At 36.8% G+C, this 19248-nt stretch overlaps 1 protein-coding gene across 5 annotated transcripts in view; it reads left to right on the forward strand.

The window, feature by feature from the left end:
- Positions 1-16940, forward strand: part of PTBP3 (polypyrimidine tract binding protein 3) — a 43199-nt gene extending 26259 nt beyond the window's left edge. For 4 of the 5 annotated variants that reach the window (XM_058043542.1, XM_058043546.1, XM_058043543.1 and 1 more), the window contains 8 exons: positions 1493-1667; positions 4687-4761; positions 5415-5545; positions 8150-8183; positions 8797-8889; positions 9411-9627; positions 11309-11386; positions 12078-16940. In XM_058043542.1, the coding sequence (XP_057899525.1) occupies positions 1493-1667; positions 4687-4761; positions 5415-5545; positions 8150-8183; positions 8797-8889; positions 9411-9627; positions 11309-11386; positions 12078-12210 (936 nt within the window). In that variant the 3' untranslated portion in view covers positions 12211-16940. Of the gene's footprint in view, positions 1-1492; positions 1668-4686; positions 4762-5414; positions 5546-8149; positions 8184-8796; positions 8890-9410; positions 9628-11308; positions 11391-12077 lie in introns of those variants that run through there. The other variant, XM_058043545.1, reaches the window with a different exon arrangement.
- The last annotated feature ends 2308 nt before the right edge of the window (positions 16941-19248 follow it).

Consider the following 19248-nt stretch of genomic DNA (forward strand, 5'->3'; position numbering starts at 1 on the left):
AAAGTCGTTGAGTCCAATTAAAAACCTAATGCTGCCAATTTCACTTCTAAACCATGTCCTGAAGCACAACATCTGTACATTTTTAAATACCTCCAGGGATGGTGACTCCACCACTTCTCTCTTTTAATGCCTTTTGATGAAGAAATTTTTTGTAATATCCAGTCTAAACTCCCCTTGCAGAACTTGAGCCCATTTTCTCTTGTCATGTCACTTGTTTCATGGGAGAAGAGCCTGACTCCTGCCTTGCTACAGCTTCCTTTCAGGCAGTCCTAGAGAGCAGTAAGGTCTCTCCTGAGCCTCATTTTCCTCAGGGCAGACAACCCCAGCTTGTTGGAGAATTTTGCTCAGTCATGTCTTGAAGGAAAAAAGGCCATGAAAATATACAGCTGATTGAAAAGTAAAAGGCAGCTGTAAACAGCAAAGTTCTAAGACACGTTCCTGTAAACAGCAAAGTTCTCAGGCTTGTTTTTTAATAACAAGTAAATACCTTGTCCTTGGATAGTGATGGGAAAGCAGAGTGACAAACATGGAGGCCTTGAGAACAGTTAATAACAATAAGAAAAACAAGTTTTGGTCTCAATAACAAACCACAGGTATTGAAAACAAGAGGAGGGGTTGGTGTGTAATCTGTAGCCAATGATGAGCTCGGGTTTTGCAATATGTATGAACTTAATTAACACGGTTATAAAAGTGTGCATGCTGGATCAATAAATCGGAGTTCGACGCTCATCAATCGGATGGTCGTCTCCCTTCGCTTTCTCACCAGCTCCCTCCAGCGCTCCTTATGGTGCTTGTGCTTCAGATCCTACAGTAGAGTCCCTCATGTAAGGGTCAGTTCATGCAGTTAAAATTTCCAAATTAGTGTTCCTATTACCATTTGATATTGTGTGTTGAATAGGAGAGAAGTAAGATTAGAGACATAAGAAGTCAAGTCATGTTTAAAACTGTGTTTTGTCCAGGTGACACAAGGTGATATAATACTAACTAGCAAACTACACTAGAAGTTTGGGTAAACATAGTTACAGCATAATTGCCTACTTGATGTTTAAAAAGAGGGTTTAATAGCAGAAGGTGAATTACTGTTTCAATTCAATTGCAAAGTGAAAACTTTATAATGGTGGAGTGGTTTGGATTGGAAGCAACCTTTAAAGGTCATCCAGTCCAATCCCCTGGAGTGAGCAGGGTCACCTTCAGCTATATCCGGTTGCTCAGAGCTCTGTCCAATGGGCATCAGACTCCTCTCAGGGCAACCTGTGCCAATGTTTTGTTACAGTCATTGTAAAAATCTTCTTCTGTATAGCTAATTCAAATCAACCATCCCAGTTTAAAACCATTACCCCTTGTCCGATACCAACCTGCCCTACTAAAAATCTGTCCTGATCTTTCTTATAGACCACCTTCAAGTCCTGAAAGGCTGCAATAATAATATAAACGTACAGTGATGGCTGCCATGATGTGTTTTATCTCTGAAAATGTAATTATTTTTCTTCAGTCTCTGGATGGCCATTGTATCTACACTGGCTGCTGCACTCTGCGTATTGATTTCTCCAAGTTAACTAACCTAACAGTGAAGTACAACAATGACAAAAGTAGAGATTTCACTCGCATTGACCTTCCTTTTGGTGATGGCCAGCGAACCATGGAGGCATCTTTATCTACTCCCTTTGGTAAGAAACCTTCACTTCTAGTGCTAAATACACACTGAGATCATAATTTTTATGTTACATTTATGCTTTGGCTTCCTATCAGGTGCGTAGAGGGGTACATTTGGCATACGTTTTTATTTTCTACATCCAGTAAAATTGTTACGGAAAGCTTTAAGTTGAAGTCTTGGTAAATCAGTACCTGAAACAATAATATGAGGAACACTAGTAGGCAAATTTTAAAGTGTTGTAAAAAAGCTACGAAATACTACTAAAATGCTGTAAAATTGTATAATTGGTACAGGTAATGTAGTAAATATTGCGTGTCAGAATGGAAGTCATCACAAACTGACACTGGCTGCCTAAAGCTGCTTGAAAATAAGTGTTTTAAGGGTATTAGCTCCTATTTGTTGATATTTTAGGATAATTGAGTTCTTCAAGAAACAAAATGGTAAGAAAATCCAAAATGCTATACTTATATACTTACCTTTTAAAATATAAAATTTAAGAAATTTTCTTAAATTTTAGAAGTCATTTTGGCATAGAGAAGACAGTGTCTGCTTGAAGTGAAACTGGAGAAATGCTCACAACACAATTTGAGCGATTTTAGCTAATTTTCTCTCTCTCTAATAACAACTATTAGCAATAATACACAGCGAAGAACTGACTTAGCTGTTGAATAGGTATCTAAGTGCTGTCCAATTGACTATCACAGTAAAAAGTGGGGAGAGTAACTCCCTATTTTCCTTTACTTTTCTGTGGCAACTAGGACAAATATTGGGTTTTGTTTGATTTTTTTGGATAGTTGAGTTAGCTTAGATTAGAATAAGAAAGTGAGTTGCACTCGCTACTTTCTTGATTTTTGTCTTTACTGCTCCCCTTAAATGCAGGCCTTGGATCTTTAGGGAATGGACAAATGTGATTACAGGGTGGGGAGAGGAGGATGGTGGAATTTACTATGCAGCATTATAGAAATGTGCTATTACAAGTTTAATATATTCTAATTAATTAGACTTGCACTATTTGAAATGTCAGTGGAAGGGAAAAGTACAATTAGAGTAGCTTATTTCTGCCCTTGCTTGTAGGGCAGAAATAATGATGCTTTTGGAGAATAACACATGAACACTTCTCCCTATCTTCCTCCTCACTCTCCAAACTTCTCATTGCTAGGAGCCTTGTTTTCTTTTACCGTAAGAGTAAGAAGTGCTGGAATAGTCTGATGTCTGTACCAAAATTTGTCTGTGGTACATTCATAGTGAAGCAGCTGCACATTTATTAAAAAAAGAGTAAAAAATAGCTGTAAATGGGGAGCAGTTTGCTTCCTAGCTTTTCTGTCAGTGATGACAACATGCACATATTGCCATTGGCTTGTTCTGTGAAGCTTAGTTAGAGAACATGAGGAAAAGATGTTCTAAGTCATGTGACTACCTTCACTACTTCCTATTACTAGTGGATGTAGTTTTGATGTAGAATTATAAGACAGAGCTGGTACCTGTCTTAAAAAACAGAATAATATATCTGTTTTTTATTGTAGGCTTGAAATTATCTTAATAGCAAAACTAAACTGTTCTTGAAACTTGTTTTTCTTCTTCTTTCTTTAATTTTCTTATGCTTTCTGTGGAAAAGATACTGCACTATAAACAGATTTTGTGCATATTCTTCATTTAAAGAGTTCTTGCATCCAGTGAGCAGAAATACCTGCATTGGCTTGCTTAGAAAGCTAGGCTGATAGCCATGAAGCAAATGAATTAAAACCAAAAAAAAGGCAACAAAGAATTCTAGATCTTTCTGCATTAGCTCAGTTTCACAATTTTTACATTCCAGATTTTGGTGTCAAGGTGCAACATGCAGGTGTTATTTGGCAGAATAAAAGTTCTTGGTCTATTTATTTATTAATGTTTCAATTGCCATTCTTGGATTGTGAATAAGTGTTTCATAACTATATTGCCAGAACTTGTCAGTATAATTTCAAAAATCGGTTTACTTGCTTTAGTGTCATAAAGGTGTTCAGTTTTTTGTATGAAAGATACTTTTTTGCCACAGATAAGAAGAGGTGTAATGTGATGCAGTATTCATGGATACTTGATCTGTGGTGTCTGTTACATTCCTTTTTGTAATTCATAATAGATACTTTTTTTTTGGTATTGTGTTATCCCTATTGATAATCATTTGTTAGTAGCTCTGTTTTAGTAGTGTGGAGGTTTGAGTAGTAAAACAGACATATTACCAAGCTTGTAGAATGTTTTCTAATCATACATGCCCCATTTGAAAAAATTAAAATCTGGTGTGTCCTTACATATGAACGAATCCACAGCTCAAACTTGTATTTAAATGCTTAGAATGCAGCTTTGTGAGCTACCCTGAGTAGCACTTGACTCCACATACTAATGTGGAAATAGATGCTGGAACTCTCCATACGTTGCTATTCCAAATCTGGTTAATGCATGCGATTTCCAGAGGAACTATAAAAAACACTGGTTATGTATGAAGTTACATAAACTGAGAAAGTGCATCTCCTTAGAAAGCAGAATATATATGCTTTATGCATTTCAGCAGCTAGTAAAATTCAGAACCTCAGATTAGTTGTAGAAGTTTGTATTGTTTGCTTATACTGATCTTAGTGTTCAGGAGTTGTAGCTCATCATTGCAAAACACCTTTGACTGTGTTTACTTGCAGAAAATTTCTAGAATACATGCCCATTGTGTGAATAGAAACCATTGAACACAGGCTTTAATGGATACTAGTCTCTGCTATGCTTTTCTATTCAAACTTATCTAATTTACATTTTGCCCAGACTTCATTTTAGAGAGGAATGTTGAGGCTGACCAGAATATTTGCTTTCAAAAATGGCTGAAAATTGTCTTTGTGCAACATAGAATCTTAGATTTCAGTGAGAGCTTTAACCCAAAACTTTTATAAACATCTGGAATCACATATTAAGTCCAAATAGCAATACTGGTAGCTGATTCTGGTTGCTGAAATCTCTTCTGTTTTCTAAAACTTTTTAAATCTGCTTTTAAAAAATCTATCTGTTCTCTCTAGCTACCCAGAATACCATATGTCCATATACAGGGCCTCCTGGGTTTGCCCCAGCCTTGGGCTTTCCTCAGGGAGCAGGTAAGTTTGTTTTCTAAAATGTGGTGTTTGTAGTTATGGATAGTGGCCTATCTGAATACATCCATTCAGAGCCATTTGTTTTAAAAGATAGCAATCAGAACAAAGTATTAATTTGAGTAATTGTACCTCTTTCTCATATATACTCAGTAAAATAAGTTTCTATAATAAAAATCATATCCTGATGTAGTTTATCATTCAATAGGCAAAGAATCTAAATGCCATGATAAAAATTACCTACAAGAGAAGAAATTAAGCATTTACTTTTTTTCTCAGAATCATAAAACTGCTATGACATTCAATGCAAAATGAGGGAAGTCTTTGCTTTTCTGGCTATCAAGAGATAAATACATAGTTTTTTAGACTGTGATCTTTCCCTTTCTAGCACAGGATAAACTTATGTGCTGAATTATTTTTTTTCTTTCTTGGGCTGCAATTTATGTCCCCTTTTATTTTGGTCTATTTGTATAGCTGAATGTTTCTTTTTTCTATGAAAGGGAGGTGCCTCCTGCTTTATTGTTTAGATACTAGTAATAACTAAATTCCTTAAAATAATTTTTAAATTGGATATTGATGTTTTTGCCAAATATAAACTGCTTGTGTATTCTTCCTTACCCGCTTTGAGATGTCAAGTGATGCTATTTATACCTTTCCAGGTCCTTCTGTTCTGCCTGTTCCTGGAGCACTTGGTCCTTTCACAGTCACCACATCTGCAGCACCTGGACACATGACTATTCCTGGTATTCCAGGAAACTCCGTTTTATTAGTCAGCAACCTCAACCCTGAAGTAAGTTTGATTGGTGGAACTGATGTGTCACCTTGTACCAACTGCCAGAATCCTTGAAAACTGACATTAGCTGAAGGAATAAGAAAAATTCTCTCTGCTGATAATATAAAAAACAGGACACATCTATACTTGTTTTAGGTAGCTAGCAATATTGGTGAGGTTTAAAATCTCCTATCATGAGTGAAAAGCTTTCTAACACAGTTTACTTTAGGAGCCCTATGTTAGCAGTGTAGCTAGTAATTAGAGAGAAGCCTATGGTCAACTGTAAGAAATGTTTGAAGATGTAAACAACATACATATGATAATTTATTGATTTCTCTGTGTGGCTTTTTATCTGTAAAGAAGGCAAAGGGTTTTTCCTTACATTGGTTAAAAAACAAGGAATTAAATGGAAAGGAGGAAACAGAAAAGGAAATAAAAGCTTGCCAAATGCTTTTCTAAATATGTGTAGGATCTTTCTGGTTTTGCAACTTTTTTGAGATTGAAGTAAAAGAACATGGGTACATTATGTTATTAACTTTTAAAATTAAATGTAGAATGATGTCAATAAGTACCCATGTTCACTTTTCATGGTACCACACAGATGATTTTTCATATGGTGGCAGTAAAATTTACCAAGGACAACTTGGAAAGTTATTTTTGTGGTGGAAATGACATAGGCTGGTCTATAATCTTCCTCATGTTATTTGAACACTAATCTGTTCTTAATTAAAAGCAATATACATCATCTTAAAATAAATTAAACAGGCTTTACCAGGGCCTGATTTAAAACACGATTCTTTTTGACTATTGATAAGCAGTCCTGTTGCAGCAATGTAAAATTCTTGTTGCACACACTCCATACATTTCCTTAACTGTAAAACTGTTAGGAGTTGTCAGTAAAATTGAAGTTCCCTTGAAATTCTGAGGTTTAAAAATCTGTTCACCAGTTTCTTTTAAGTAATTGCTGTGTTTCTGTTTTCGTACTAACAGCCAAATTCACAGTAGGCATCCAATACCCAGATGTACACAGGGCTGTAAGACAAGTCACTTTTTCTTTAATTTTACAATATATCAGTGAGTTTCTGATGATGGCTGCAGATGTGCTATCTGCAGCTGACTATTTATTTTCTGAATCTAAAAGGAGAGTGCCTCTTAAAAATAAGCATATATAAAGCATAGGTCAGAGCTCTTTTTAGGACATTGATGCTTTACTTAGTACCAATCATAGCTAAGAATTAATGTAGAACTTAGTGCTGTAATGCATGATACAATATCAATGTATTAAGTAATGCCCTACTTCTTAAAAGGATAAAAATAAGAATGTACTACAGCATTAATTATTGGAAATATATTTCTTGGCAGTTCTGTAGCACTTGTTCTTCAGTATTTGTTGTCTGACCCCTGTCACTCCTTTTTCTTTGTACAGAAAATCTGGTTGACCTTATTTCAGTTCATATTTCTCTCCTGCTGCAGAATTTCAGTGTGCATTTTAATATTCCTTCATGACTTTTAAATTACCTGGTTTTGTCTTCCATTCTTCTCCCCCCTCCTTTTTTAAGTAGAAATATTTCAGTCTCATTTGAATAAGAAATTTCTATTTAAAAACAGAAATCTCCATCCTGAATTTAAATATTTGAGTCAGAAGAATAAATTCTATATGAATTTAAATATTTGGGGGCCAGAAGAGAAAACTCTTGATGAATTTAAATTTTACATTGATAGAAATTGTTCTCTACCCCTAAATGCTGAAGATAAATAGGTATGGCCTTGTACTTAGGCTGCAATATCTTCTTTTTTGGATAATTTAGGTATGTTTGGTACACATTTAAGAAGTTGAGCTGAGAAGGAATAGGGCTAGAGAGTGTGAGTAGTGCTTTTGATATGCAGGTATTTTTAGAACTCATTATTGGCAAAACCTTTGCCTCAGCAGAAAAATTTTGGCTGCATTAGATGGCAAATTTTCTTCTTTAGTACTTGGCATACAAGATTTGTATTGAGAATTGCTGAAGAGAAATTTCTTCCAATATTTACCTTTCTATTCACAGCTTCTAATTGAATACAATTTAAATACCTCCTTCTATATGCTTAATACATAAACAGTTAAATTCTCTGTGTCTCCCTTTAGAATGTCATGGACATGTAGGGGGATGGGGAAAAAATTTAAGACAAAGCAACACGTTTTGAAGCAACTGGGTTTAGTTTTGTTGTTATTGTCTGTTGTTTACAAAGTACAAAGAGTTCTTTAATGCTTTATTTGTAATTTAACCAACGTCTTTCATTCTTTTCATCAAATGAGCGGGGAGCTTAGAAAGGATAAGGTGAAATAATGAAGCTATTTAAAATATTAGTAGCTTCTGCAGCATGATAGAATGAGTCTTGAGTGATGAAAATGCATGAGCTAAAGTGTTTGCTTGTTTACATATTCTACATGTGCATAGCAAATGTGTATTAACAGGAGTGCCATACACTGTGATTATTTCAAGGAATAGCTTTTGGAGAGACAGGTTTATGTATTATTATGCAGCATCTTTTCCATTCTTTTTGTTTACCATGCACTTATAGAATAGATGTCTTCATTTGCATGGCTTTAGAAATAATGTACTCATTTTATCATTTAAACAGGCCATCACACCTTATGGACTATTCATCCTGTTTGGTAAGATATGTCAAATATACCTTGACAAACCACAGCAGAGCTAGTGGTTCTTTTTTTTAATCTGACCCATGTTGGTTAATTCAAACTCCATTGGTCTGTGCACATCCAGGAAATGCACTGGTTTTAAAACGGCAGTAAATAGTCATTACATAAAAGCAACATATACCAAAATGGCAAAACAGTGTCAGAAAAATTTTGGTGTGTGGTCCAATTTGTTTACTACAGAAAATGAGAAATCAAAGTAAGTTGTAAAAACAGAGGTTGCATCAGAGGAAATGCTGTACAGAATTGGTTCATACATTAGTTGCAGGGGACAGTGTTGGTTAGAGTAATATTTTGATATGCCTCAGTTAAGAGGACTTTTACAACTATTGCACTATTTAAAAACTGAACATAAACATGCAGTAGTGTGACTGGGATCTGGGAATTTCCCTCCACTTATGAGCCCCAGAATATAATAAACTTTAAAACTCTTCTTATACTAATATTTTAACCAACCTGTTTAATGAGGTATTATTCTTTGTAACACCAGTGTTAGTCAAAAGAAACAGAGTTGGCCTTGTGCTTTAGTTAGTAGTGCTCTGAAAAAAATTTCCTTTCTGGATTTCCACAGGTGTGTATGGTGACGTGCATCGTGTGAAAATCATGTTTAAGAAAAGAGGAATTGCTTTGGTTCAGATGGCAGATGCAACCCAAGCTCAATTAGGTATTGATTTTTAAGGCAGAGTTATGCTTCAAGCTAACATTAATTTAATATAAAGGAGGAATTTTTCATCTGTCAGTGGCAAGCACAAACAAATAAAATTCATCATTGTGCTGCATAAATACATGCAAACTTTGATAATACTCTTAGTGGTTGTAAAAAAAATAGTCCTATGACTCTCAATATAGTAAATAATAGAACTAGAACATAGAACTCTCCTGTCATTTATTTTAATAATACATTGTATTGTTTTCTTGTAATTTATCTTATATCTACCTATTTAAGAATGATCAACTTATCTGTATTGAAAGGCTGTTTGCATTTTTTTTGTATTTGAAGTGGAGATTATATTATATCCTTATACTTTTTAAAAATGTAACGTGACATAGCCCACCTGGTAGATGTGGAAGTGGCAGTTTAAATTTAGAATGTGAAATCTGACACTAAGTAGAAAACAGTATTCAAAGAATTGTCTTTTCTTCCCCTGCATTAATTCCTGTTCAAATTACATTTCCACTTGTTAGCTATCAACTACTTGAATGGACAGAGGCTTTATGGAAGGGTCATGCATGCTACTCTTTCAAAGTATCAGACAATTCAACTTCCTCGTGAGGGACAAGAGGACAAAGGTCTGACAAAGGACTATAGCAATAGCCCTTTACATCGCTTTAAGAATCCCTGCTCTAAGAATTTCCAAAATATCTTTCCTCCATCTGCAACCTTGCATCTGTCCAACATCCCGTGAGTATCTGCATGTGTCATCTTCTTGGAAAGATATTTTTTAGGTGGTGTTGTGAAGTTAAAAAATCTAACATAAGTTTTGGTTTTCTTTCCTTGGCCTTTTACAATTCATTGTGCTGTGGGTTGTTCTGGTATGTTATTAGCAAAAAGTGAATCCTTTAACTGTCACATTTTTATCATTAGCAAAGAGGATAACTGAAGGAATTATCTTCTTTGAGTTTTGATCAATTTATATTTTCTTTTCATATATTTTATATGCTTTTGGTTTTTGACATATTAAATCATGTGTCGCAAATTTTCACAAAGGTTAAAGACTTGTTTTTTGAGGTAATGTAGACAACATCAAATTCATCCTGGACATTGTTAATGAACAAAGATACAGTGTTTAATAATTGTCCTGGTTCAGGGCAAATTTGGGATAGAACCCCCAGAGAGGCTCCTCTAGGAAAGCAGATTCAATTGGCCCCTCCTCCCGACCGGTCTGGGAGAAAATACCTCCTTGGAGAAAAGTGGAAAAAACCTGTTTATTAAACAATAAAACTTAAACAATATTATTAAGTAAAACTCCTTTCTGGTCCAAAAGAGATGGCAAACGGAGAAAGTCCCTGCCCGGGTTGCAGCTCAGCTCACTCAGTCTCTGGTCAGTCCCTCGGGCTCTGGAAGTGCTGCGGCCCAGGCCCGGCCCGGTGGGCCCAGGTGTGAGCTGCCGGTGCTCTGCTGGGTGTTCAGTCCAGAGAAGGTTTAAACAGCTCCAGAGAAAAGGGAAAAAACACAGGCCAGGGAACTTCTTTGCCTCAGCTAGCTAAACTCACTAAAAGCAAAGGAGAGCTCTGTCCCGCTGTCTGTCCATCCACAGACAACACAGTCAGCAGCAGGAATGTGGAGAAGTGAGTGCAGTGTCTGAAAACAAACTGCTGCTTCTTCTCTCCCCCCTTCACTCTCTGGAACAAGTCTTAAAGGTGCAAAACTTATTCAGCATAAAAAGAACAAGAGAATTGGGGATAACAGAATCATATAGTCAACCGAGGACAATAATTCTAGCACTTTTTAAAGAACAGTTTCTACAGAATTTAGATCTCTTACATGGAGGGCATGTGAGAAAGTAAAAAGTGAGAAATAATTTAGTGTGCTCTTTAAGACTGAAATAATCTTTTTTATGTCTAGAATATTATCAGTAGTGTGTGGACTAACAGACAAACATAGGTTTTACAGGCTTCTCTTGTTTGGCAGCTGTGCAGGGAAAAAAAAAGGAAACTATGGAATTTTGCCACAGTAAGAAAATAAATTATAAGGCACTTTGAAAACAGCTTTTTGAGTAAAATGAAAAAATTTCAAAATTGAACATATGTGACGTGCACTTGCACAAATTGCAAGATGAAGTGTGTTCCTTAAGATTTTCAGGAGATTTTTATGCAATCTGAATTTTACTGACAAAGAAACAGGATTGGATGAAAGACAATAGTGTCTAAACTATTTTTGTAGCACAATGTGATACTAAAATATAGAGTAAATGCAAGTGTTTTGAGCTGAAGTGTTTAAATTGATGGAGGTACATTTAAACAGCAAAAACTAGTTTAGAAGCCAAAATTGAGATCTTGATGTTATTTCAGAACTCTGTTCTCTTCTACAAGTTGAGGGGAGATTGTTTTTGTTTTGTTTGTTTTTTGTTGTTTTCAATTAGGCCTTCTGTTACTGTTGATGATTTGAAGAACCTTTTTACAAGTAAAGGATCTACTGTGAAAGGCTTCAAATTTTTCCAGTAAGTTCTCTTGCAAAATTGCTAAGCAAGCTTTCATCCTAGAAAATAGCTAATTGCTTTTTTGTGACTTTATATGTGTATACAATTACAGGCAAAATTCTATGTACATATAGGTATAGTCAAAAGTGGTACATCTATCACGATTTTTATGATACTTTGTCTTAAAATTTTAAATGGAATACTGGGTTAGCATAACTAAACTGAAAATATGCATCCTTTTGACAAACTCCATGTATGTTCAAAGTAAAACAAGTTCAAGGAAAGTAAATGCTCACTTCTTGAAAAAACACAAGCTTTGTGTAAAATGCCATATAAAAATGACAGTGATGACAATGTATCTACATTAATTAAAGTTAGTTGGCAGCATTATTTTAGCACAATCATGCTTGCTAGAATAATCCCATATACATAGACAATGCAAGTATTTCTTAGGGGTCTTCAAGCCTTATTTTGACCTAGCTTTTTGAAGTCTGGTGTAATGAAAGAATGACATGACTTTAAGCCATAGATTCACAGAATTTATGTATTTTTTTTTCTCTTTTCATTTTGGCAGATGCATAAATAGCTCTGATTCTTTTGCTGTACAACTGTGTGTAATATAGCTGAGGGAAAAAACCCCATTTATGCCACTTTTCTGTGTTGGCTAGTGAAAATTTGGTTAGGATTAATAATAGTTTTTATTGTTCTTCAGGAAAGATTGCAAAATGGCTCTTATCCAGCTGGGCTCTGTGGAAGAAGCAGTTCACGCTCTCATTGAGCTTCACAATCATGACTTTGGAGAAAACCAACATCTCAGAGTTTCCTTCTCAAAATCTTCAATCTGAATTTTCTGTGAATTTTCCCTTTAAGGCTGCATAATGGTTTTAGTAAAATCTTCAAACAGAGACTGAGACAGCTCTGACCAACTCTGTCTCTTAAAAGAAAAACCTCATTCATACACAAAGAATTAAGTGATTATTTTTTCTGATTCTAGCTGCAGTTATGTCATCCATAGAAAGATCTTCTGTGAAATCATTTTAGCAACAATATTTATCATCAAATTTCCTACTTAAAATTATGTTTTGAGACCATCCTTTCAGCTTTTGTTTGAAATCAGCCTTACAAAACAATTTTGAGTGCTTTTACAATGTACCAAATGAGTATGTTTAATGAAAAAATAAACCTATTCTGTGCAGATTTCACATTAATTTGAATGTGAAATAGTGCTTGGGTTTCTTGAAGAAAAGCAAACAGTAACTGTGAGTATCCTCTAAATAGTATTTATGTTACCAAGGTGTGTGTTCATACTTTGAATCTTTACAAATAACTTGTTTATAAAAATAAAAAGTCTGTGCTGTTCTTATAGATTAAATTATTAGAGAAAAGGCAGTGCCTTCTCTCTGTGGAGTAAAAGTATTTGACAAGTTTCTTCAAGGTGTGGTATTGGAAAATTAGTTTGACTTGACTCTGGGTTGGAAGTTTGATGTCCTATTTCTACTATGAAGGGATGTGTAACAGTACCTTGGAGAAAATAAAACAAGAAAATGGTCTTGATATTAAATATTTTTTTTTTACATTTCTCTAAATAATTAAATGTTTGCAAGCTTGTGGAAGATATTCAGGTCTGTGATAGTTTCTCAAGTTTTTAAGAAGTTATTTTTGCTAAGGTCATCTTTCAGGGCAGAAAAATTGAACCTCGAGGTTTTTTACCACTCTACAGTCTAATACTTAAATTACTGTGTATTTGCCTAATTTCTTATTTTGTGCCTTACTATATGTGTATGAATAGATTAGAATGCTACCTGAAGTGTCTTGCAAAAATATTGTGGGCTTTGTGAAAATTCTCCTCTGGGTCTTTTTGTAAATGTTTCCCATGATAATTCAAAGTATATTTTTTCATTAATTAATATTTTGAATTGTAGTTTCCTGTGCTTTCTTATGGAGATTGGACGTAGATGTGACTGAGGTTTCATTTGTTGTGAAATCACATAGGGATTCTTTAAATTTACCTAGTTGCACTTCTCTGATGGTAGTTCTTCACTGATAAAAAAATCACATCCAGAAAAAATATACTAAAAAACAAAATAAACCTGTATAGGAAGGCCAAACAGCAAATCCAGTTAGTTTCATCTGACTTTTTGAGAGACACTGGCTGTATCAGAATATTCTTTCAGGTTTCTGTATTTCTTTTATTTTTAATACTTTACAGTATTAAAGTAATAGAATACTATCATTCTTTCCTTTTTAAGTATGAAAAAATGTTTGATACTGAATCTTGATTCCTCTTTGGGGAATGAGCTGAGATGCAGTTAGGTTTTGGCCATGAGTGTACAGATGAATTCTAATGACTGATCATATTTTAAAAAGCTAAATTTAATTTTAAGAGCTTTTTTCCCCCTAGTATTTTATTTCACATAAATTAATTGAAAATAAATTTAATTTTACTTACCACATTTTAAAGACCTATTTCTTTCAAACATGGCATTTATTTACTTCTAACTATTGCAGAATTTGTTTCTGCTGTAATGTTTTGCCACTCATAATTGTTTTTGTTCATCTGAATTGTAAGACTTTATCTTTCTAGAAGAAAAAGTATGTTTCTATCATGATCTGAGTGCTCTGTAGTGAGCTTTCTCAAATTTTCTCTCTGAATTATTTTTGCAAAATCAGCCTTATAGTAGCTTGCCAGATACTACCTTGATCTATGTAAATTGATTACAGGTGTAGTATTACAGAAACTTCCCTGCCTGACCATCTGGGAGCCTCTCTGGCAGTCACTCTTGCACCACCTGAGCTGGACCTGGGGCCCTTCCCAGTTACAGCTCCCACATTCCCACAGTCAGAACAGGTTTCCTCACTGGGCTGACCCCAGGTTTCCCATAGCAGTCTCAAATGTCCCAGCCATTAAAATAATTTAATCACAGCACAATAACAAACAAACAGCTCGGGCTGGTGTCTCTGGGGAGGGACCCAGAACAAAGGAACCCCTGGGCTTTTATCCCCTCACCGAGCAGGGGAAGGTGTGGGACCGTCGGCTCCTGCCGTGTCCCAGTGTCCGGTGCCCTGGCTGGGCCACAGGCCCCGGGCCCTTGTGTGCCCAGGATGGGCTCCTCAGGGCCTCTGTGCCTGGGCTGGCCCAGCCTGAGCTCAGCCTGCAGCTCCCACTGCAGCTGCACCCCGAGCTGCCTCAGGGAGCATGTTCCTCAACAGCAGCAGCCAATCTGACTGCACGGATGTAGCTATATTAAGTGCTGTACAGCACAACTATATAAATATGCAGAATGTACTATGTACTGGAAAGTTCAGCTGGCTTAGAAAAAATATTCCCCTAAGGGATGTTATCTTTTGGATTTCACAGAATCACAGAATGGTGTGGGTTGATCTCCATGAGGTTCTCACAGTCTCGCTGCTCAGTCTGTCCAGATCCTTCTGGATGCTATCCTTTCTTTCCAGGGATGCTGACTGCACCACATAGCTTGATGCTGTCAGCAAACTTGCAGAGGGTGCAGTTGATTCCACTGTCCATGTCACCAACAAGGCTGTTTAACAGCTCTGGTACCTGATTACCCTTACAGAACACTGCTCATTATTGGTCTCCACTTGGACATCAAGCTGTTGACTACAACTCTTTGAACGTGGCCATCTAGCCATTTCCTTTTCCAGCTAGAGGTCCACTCATCAAATCCATGTCTCCAGTTTAGAAACAAGGAAGTTTTGTGAGAGAGTGTCATGCTTTGCACAAGTCCTGGGTGTTAACATCAGTTGCTCTTTTCTTAACCACCATTGCTGTAACTCTATTGTAGAAGGCCCTTAATCTGTCAGGCATGATTTGGCTATAGTGAAACCATCTACTTCATAATCTTACTGGGAACCAAGGTGGGACTTCCAGCCTTATAGTTCCCTGGGTCTTTCTTATTTCCCTTTTTACAAATGTAGGCTATATTTCCCCTTTCCAAGAAAAGCATTAGCTTTCACAGTTTCATTGACTTAGGCTGCTCAGAAAACCTCTTTTCCTCCCAGGCTACATGTTACTTCACCCCTCTGTACCCTTTCGTTTAGTATTTTGAGTTCATCCAGTAGCTCCTTGTTCATCTAACACCATTCTGATATTTTTGCCCAACTTCCTCTTTGTTGGGATAATCACTCCTGAGCTTGGAGAAGATGATCCTTTATTTAAGGGTGATTCTTTAATACCAATCAGCTTTCTTGGGTCCCTCTTCCCTCCAGGGCTTTATCCCATGATACTGTATGAGGCAGATCCCTGAGGAGGCCAAAGGCTGCTCTCCTGAAGGCCAGGGTAGTGAGCTTTCTGTGCACCTTCCTTGCTTTCCTAAGGATCTCAAACTCCATTTTGTGGTCTTTGCATTCAAGGCTGCCCTCGAGCGTCACATTTTCCACCAGCCCCTCCTTGTTGGGGGAAAAAACGTCCAGCATAGCACCTCCTCTCCTTGGCTCCTCCATCAATTGAAGAAGGAAGGTATCATCAATGCATTCTAGGAAGCTTCTGGATCGTGCTGCTGTGTTGACAGATATTAGGGTGGTTGAAGTTCTCCATAAGGAACAAGGTTTGTGTATGTAAGGCTACTCTTCTCTGTAAGGGGCCTCATCTCTGTGTCCCTGGTCAGACAATCTGTAGCAGACACCCACTATAGATCCACCTTCCCTTGCCTGCCTTTAATCCTGACCCATTAACTCTCAAGTCAACTCCTCATCCATCCCTAGGTGAGGCTTGGTGATCTCCAGCTGGTCATTGACATAGAGGGCAACATTAACTCCTTGCCTACCCTTCCTGTCTTTCCTGAAGAGTCTATATCCTTGCATTCCAGTCTACTCTTTGGAGCCATCCCACTGTGTGTCCATGACATACCAATGAGGTCATAGGCATGCCCACATGTCTAACTCTTGGAGTTGAAACCCTAATGAAGCTGACTTACTGGCTGGAGTAGCTGGAATTCCTTTGTGTTGTTCTTCTGGTGTTTTTCTGCTGACGTGTGATCCCTCTTAAGGCTCTGGGCATTGGCACCAAAATAATAGGAGTGGGATGTGTTGGGATCCATCCCCATATGGGCCACCAAGTGTTGGTGTCGGTGCTTGGCACCAGTTGATGGAAACTGACTGTCACCATGAGTTTATCATCTTACTGTAAAGCTTTCATACCTTCTCTGTGAGTTCCCACAGGCAGCTTCTCACAACACTGACTCCTTTTCCTTCTGCATGGCTGGCTGACTCCTCCCTGTCCCTTGCACAATTGCCTGACCCTTCCCACTCCTCACAGCACAGCCAACCAACTCCAGCTCTCCTCTCAGCCAGCTAACCCGTTCTTTTATGGCACCCATCCTTACTGGACATAGCTGTGCCCTGTTAAGGGCAGGGCTGTTCCTACTCTTTGGTAATTAGTGCAGCTGCAGCTCTGCAGGGGTGAGATTGCCTTCAGCACTATATCTATTCTCCTACAATCCATCCTCTCAAAGGGATGGACTGAAGTTCCCTTCCCCTGGCATCTTTCATTTAAAGCCCTTCTCACTAGCCTGGCAAGCCTGTGGCAGAAGATGCTCTTTCCCTCTTCTAACATGATGGACCCAGTTTCTGAAAGCAAGTCCCATAGTGAATGCAGGCAAACCCCTGGCTGGGATACAGCCCCAGAGGCATTTGTTGGTTCACCAGATTTGACTGGCCCTTTCAAACACCTTTCCTTTGACTGTGAGCATTGATAAAAGACTGCCTGTGGAATCTTAAATATTCTAACTTAGAAAAAATTTGAATGTTGGTATTTATTATGTTTGCTTTCTGGTTTTGTGATGCAAGTATTGTGTATCTTGATTCACCTTTACTGTTCTGTTTTTGCAACCAAATTGTTCTTGCCAACATACTTTTAGATTTGTGTGTATCTGAAAGGTGCTTCCTCTTAGGGAGATCTGCTTTTAAAAGATATGCAGATAAGCTTTAGAACTTGACAGTACACCTTAACATTTGCTTAGCAACGTGAAGGCACTAGTTAAGGCTACTTTTTCCCTTTTAGTGTTCCACCTTGGAAAACTGAAAGCATAAACGCAACACTTTAGTTATTACAATGTATTGTTAGTGAAGAAGCATGGCAGAAGGAATACTTTTTATACTTTGTGCTTGACTCATTAATGCCTGGTGCAGAAGCACAGTTGCATCTCAGTTCTTGATTGTCTAAAGCCCTTAATATCTGTGAAAAGATTCAGGAAAGAATGATATTCTACAGAGTCTCATGGTGATGTGGATGGAATGGGGCCTCCAAAGGCCTTAATCCTACCTTTCAGTCAGATTATAGATAACTTTAAGCAGTTACTCAAAGAATTGTCCATGTTAATTTAAAAAAAATAATCAAATGGAACAAATTCTCTGTTCTTCACAGTTCTGCTTGGTGGTCCTCAATGTGAATTTGCTTCCTTAATATGTAAGACTTTAAACATATTACATTCTATGTCTTTTGCCTTTTTTCCTGTTACCTGGTAACTCTGAAGAGGATTCTGGCTTCATCTTCTCTATACTGTGGCCTTAAGCTGTTAAAGATATGTTTATAATTTCTTTAACATATGTTATTAATTTCTGTTTGTGAAATATCTGGTAATGTGCACAGTTTAAGTTGAAATTTGGGCACGTGGTGGGATTATTTGGGGCTGTCTTATGCAGGGCCAGGAGTCAAACTCGATGATCTTTGTGGGTCCCTTCCAGTTTGCATATTCTATGATTCTGTGACTGTATGGTTATGTCTCTGTATATGTCTTGACCTTGAATCAACTCTGAGTTACCTCCTAGTCCATTTTTTCTGATGGATGCACGCTTGGTTCAAAGTGTAATAAGGCCTTTTTAACAACCCAGGAGCAGCTAAGTGCCTTTTCAAATGATCCTTGATTTTTATTTTTATTGTTATATAATGGTAAAACTTTCATTTCTTTTAATTTCTGCAGAACTCCTAAAACATCAGAATCAACTTTTGAAACTTTGACTTATAATTTGACTCAGTTGCCTTGTCTGCTGGTCCTGTAAGTTGCATTGGATTTGTGTGCTGATAAATTGAGGTCCTTTTTATTCAGAAGATATTCCGCATACCTGTGGAAACTTGCCTATTTTTGACATTTTTCTGATTACAGGCAGCAAACCTGTGTTTGTGTGCCAAGAAATCTGTTAGTCCTTGTGGATAGTAGTGTCAGTGAGGTCTGTCTGATCAATTATCTTGGCCTCCTCTGATTCATGTCAGTAGGAAAGTGGTAAGTTGGGGTTTTTTATAAGAGATGTAGACCATTTTATGTTAGCTTATATTTCTGTTTTTCAAATGAGAGGTCAGCTGCCTACAAAAAGCATTGTATGCCTTAACCTTTGGCCCTGACATTTTGTTAGCCAGAGCACAACTAGTAGACTTAGTCTTGTTACTGTTATGCTGAAACTATGCTAGTCAGATTGCACAAAATTTTTTCTTTACATTAACTTTATCTTCTTTCCGAAGTTTGGTTTGCTATGTACAAGATTCTTTACATGCTCTTTTCAAAGCAAATCCTAACAGTTAGAATATAAAATTTCTGAAGTTAAATACTTCAGGGTTTTATTGATGGGGGATGTGATATAGGAACAAAATTGGACCAAAGTTTTTGTGCCTTCAGTAGTTTTATATGTAGGGCTTTTCATATACGTAGGTGTCTTAAGTATAATAAATACATTTTTCCCGTCTGGAAAATGTATATTTATATTGTGAAAAATTAATATTGTCTACTGACTATACAAGAAGTGTACTACAGCTGTTTCAATACAGATTTAATTATTCTACTGTCTTTCCCATTACAGGGTGGTTTTTTTGGTTGTGGTTTTTTTTTTTTTTTACTGCAATATGTAGGAATCCAAGCATAACTCACATTATT

This window comes from Melospiza georgiana, chromosome Z, assembly GCF_028018845.1.
Source record: "Melospiza georgiana isolate bMelGeo1 chromosome Z, bMelGeo1.pri, whole genome shotgun sequence".
In the NCBI taxonomy this organism is placed as follows: domain Eukaryota; kingdom Metazoa; phylum Chordata; class Aves; order Passeriformes; family Passerellidae; genus Melospiza; species Melospiza georgiana.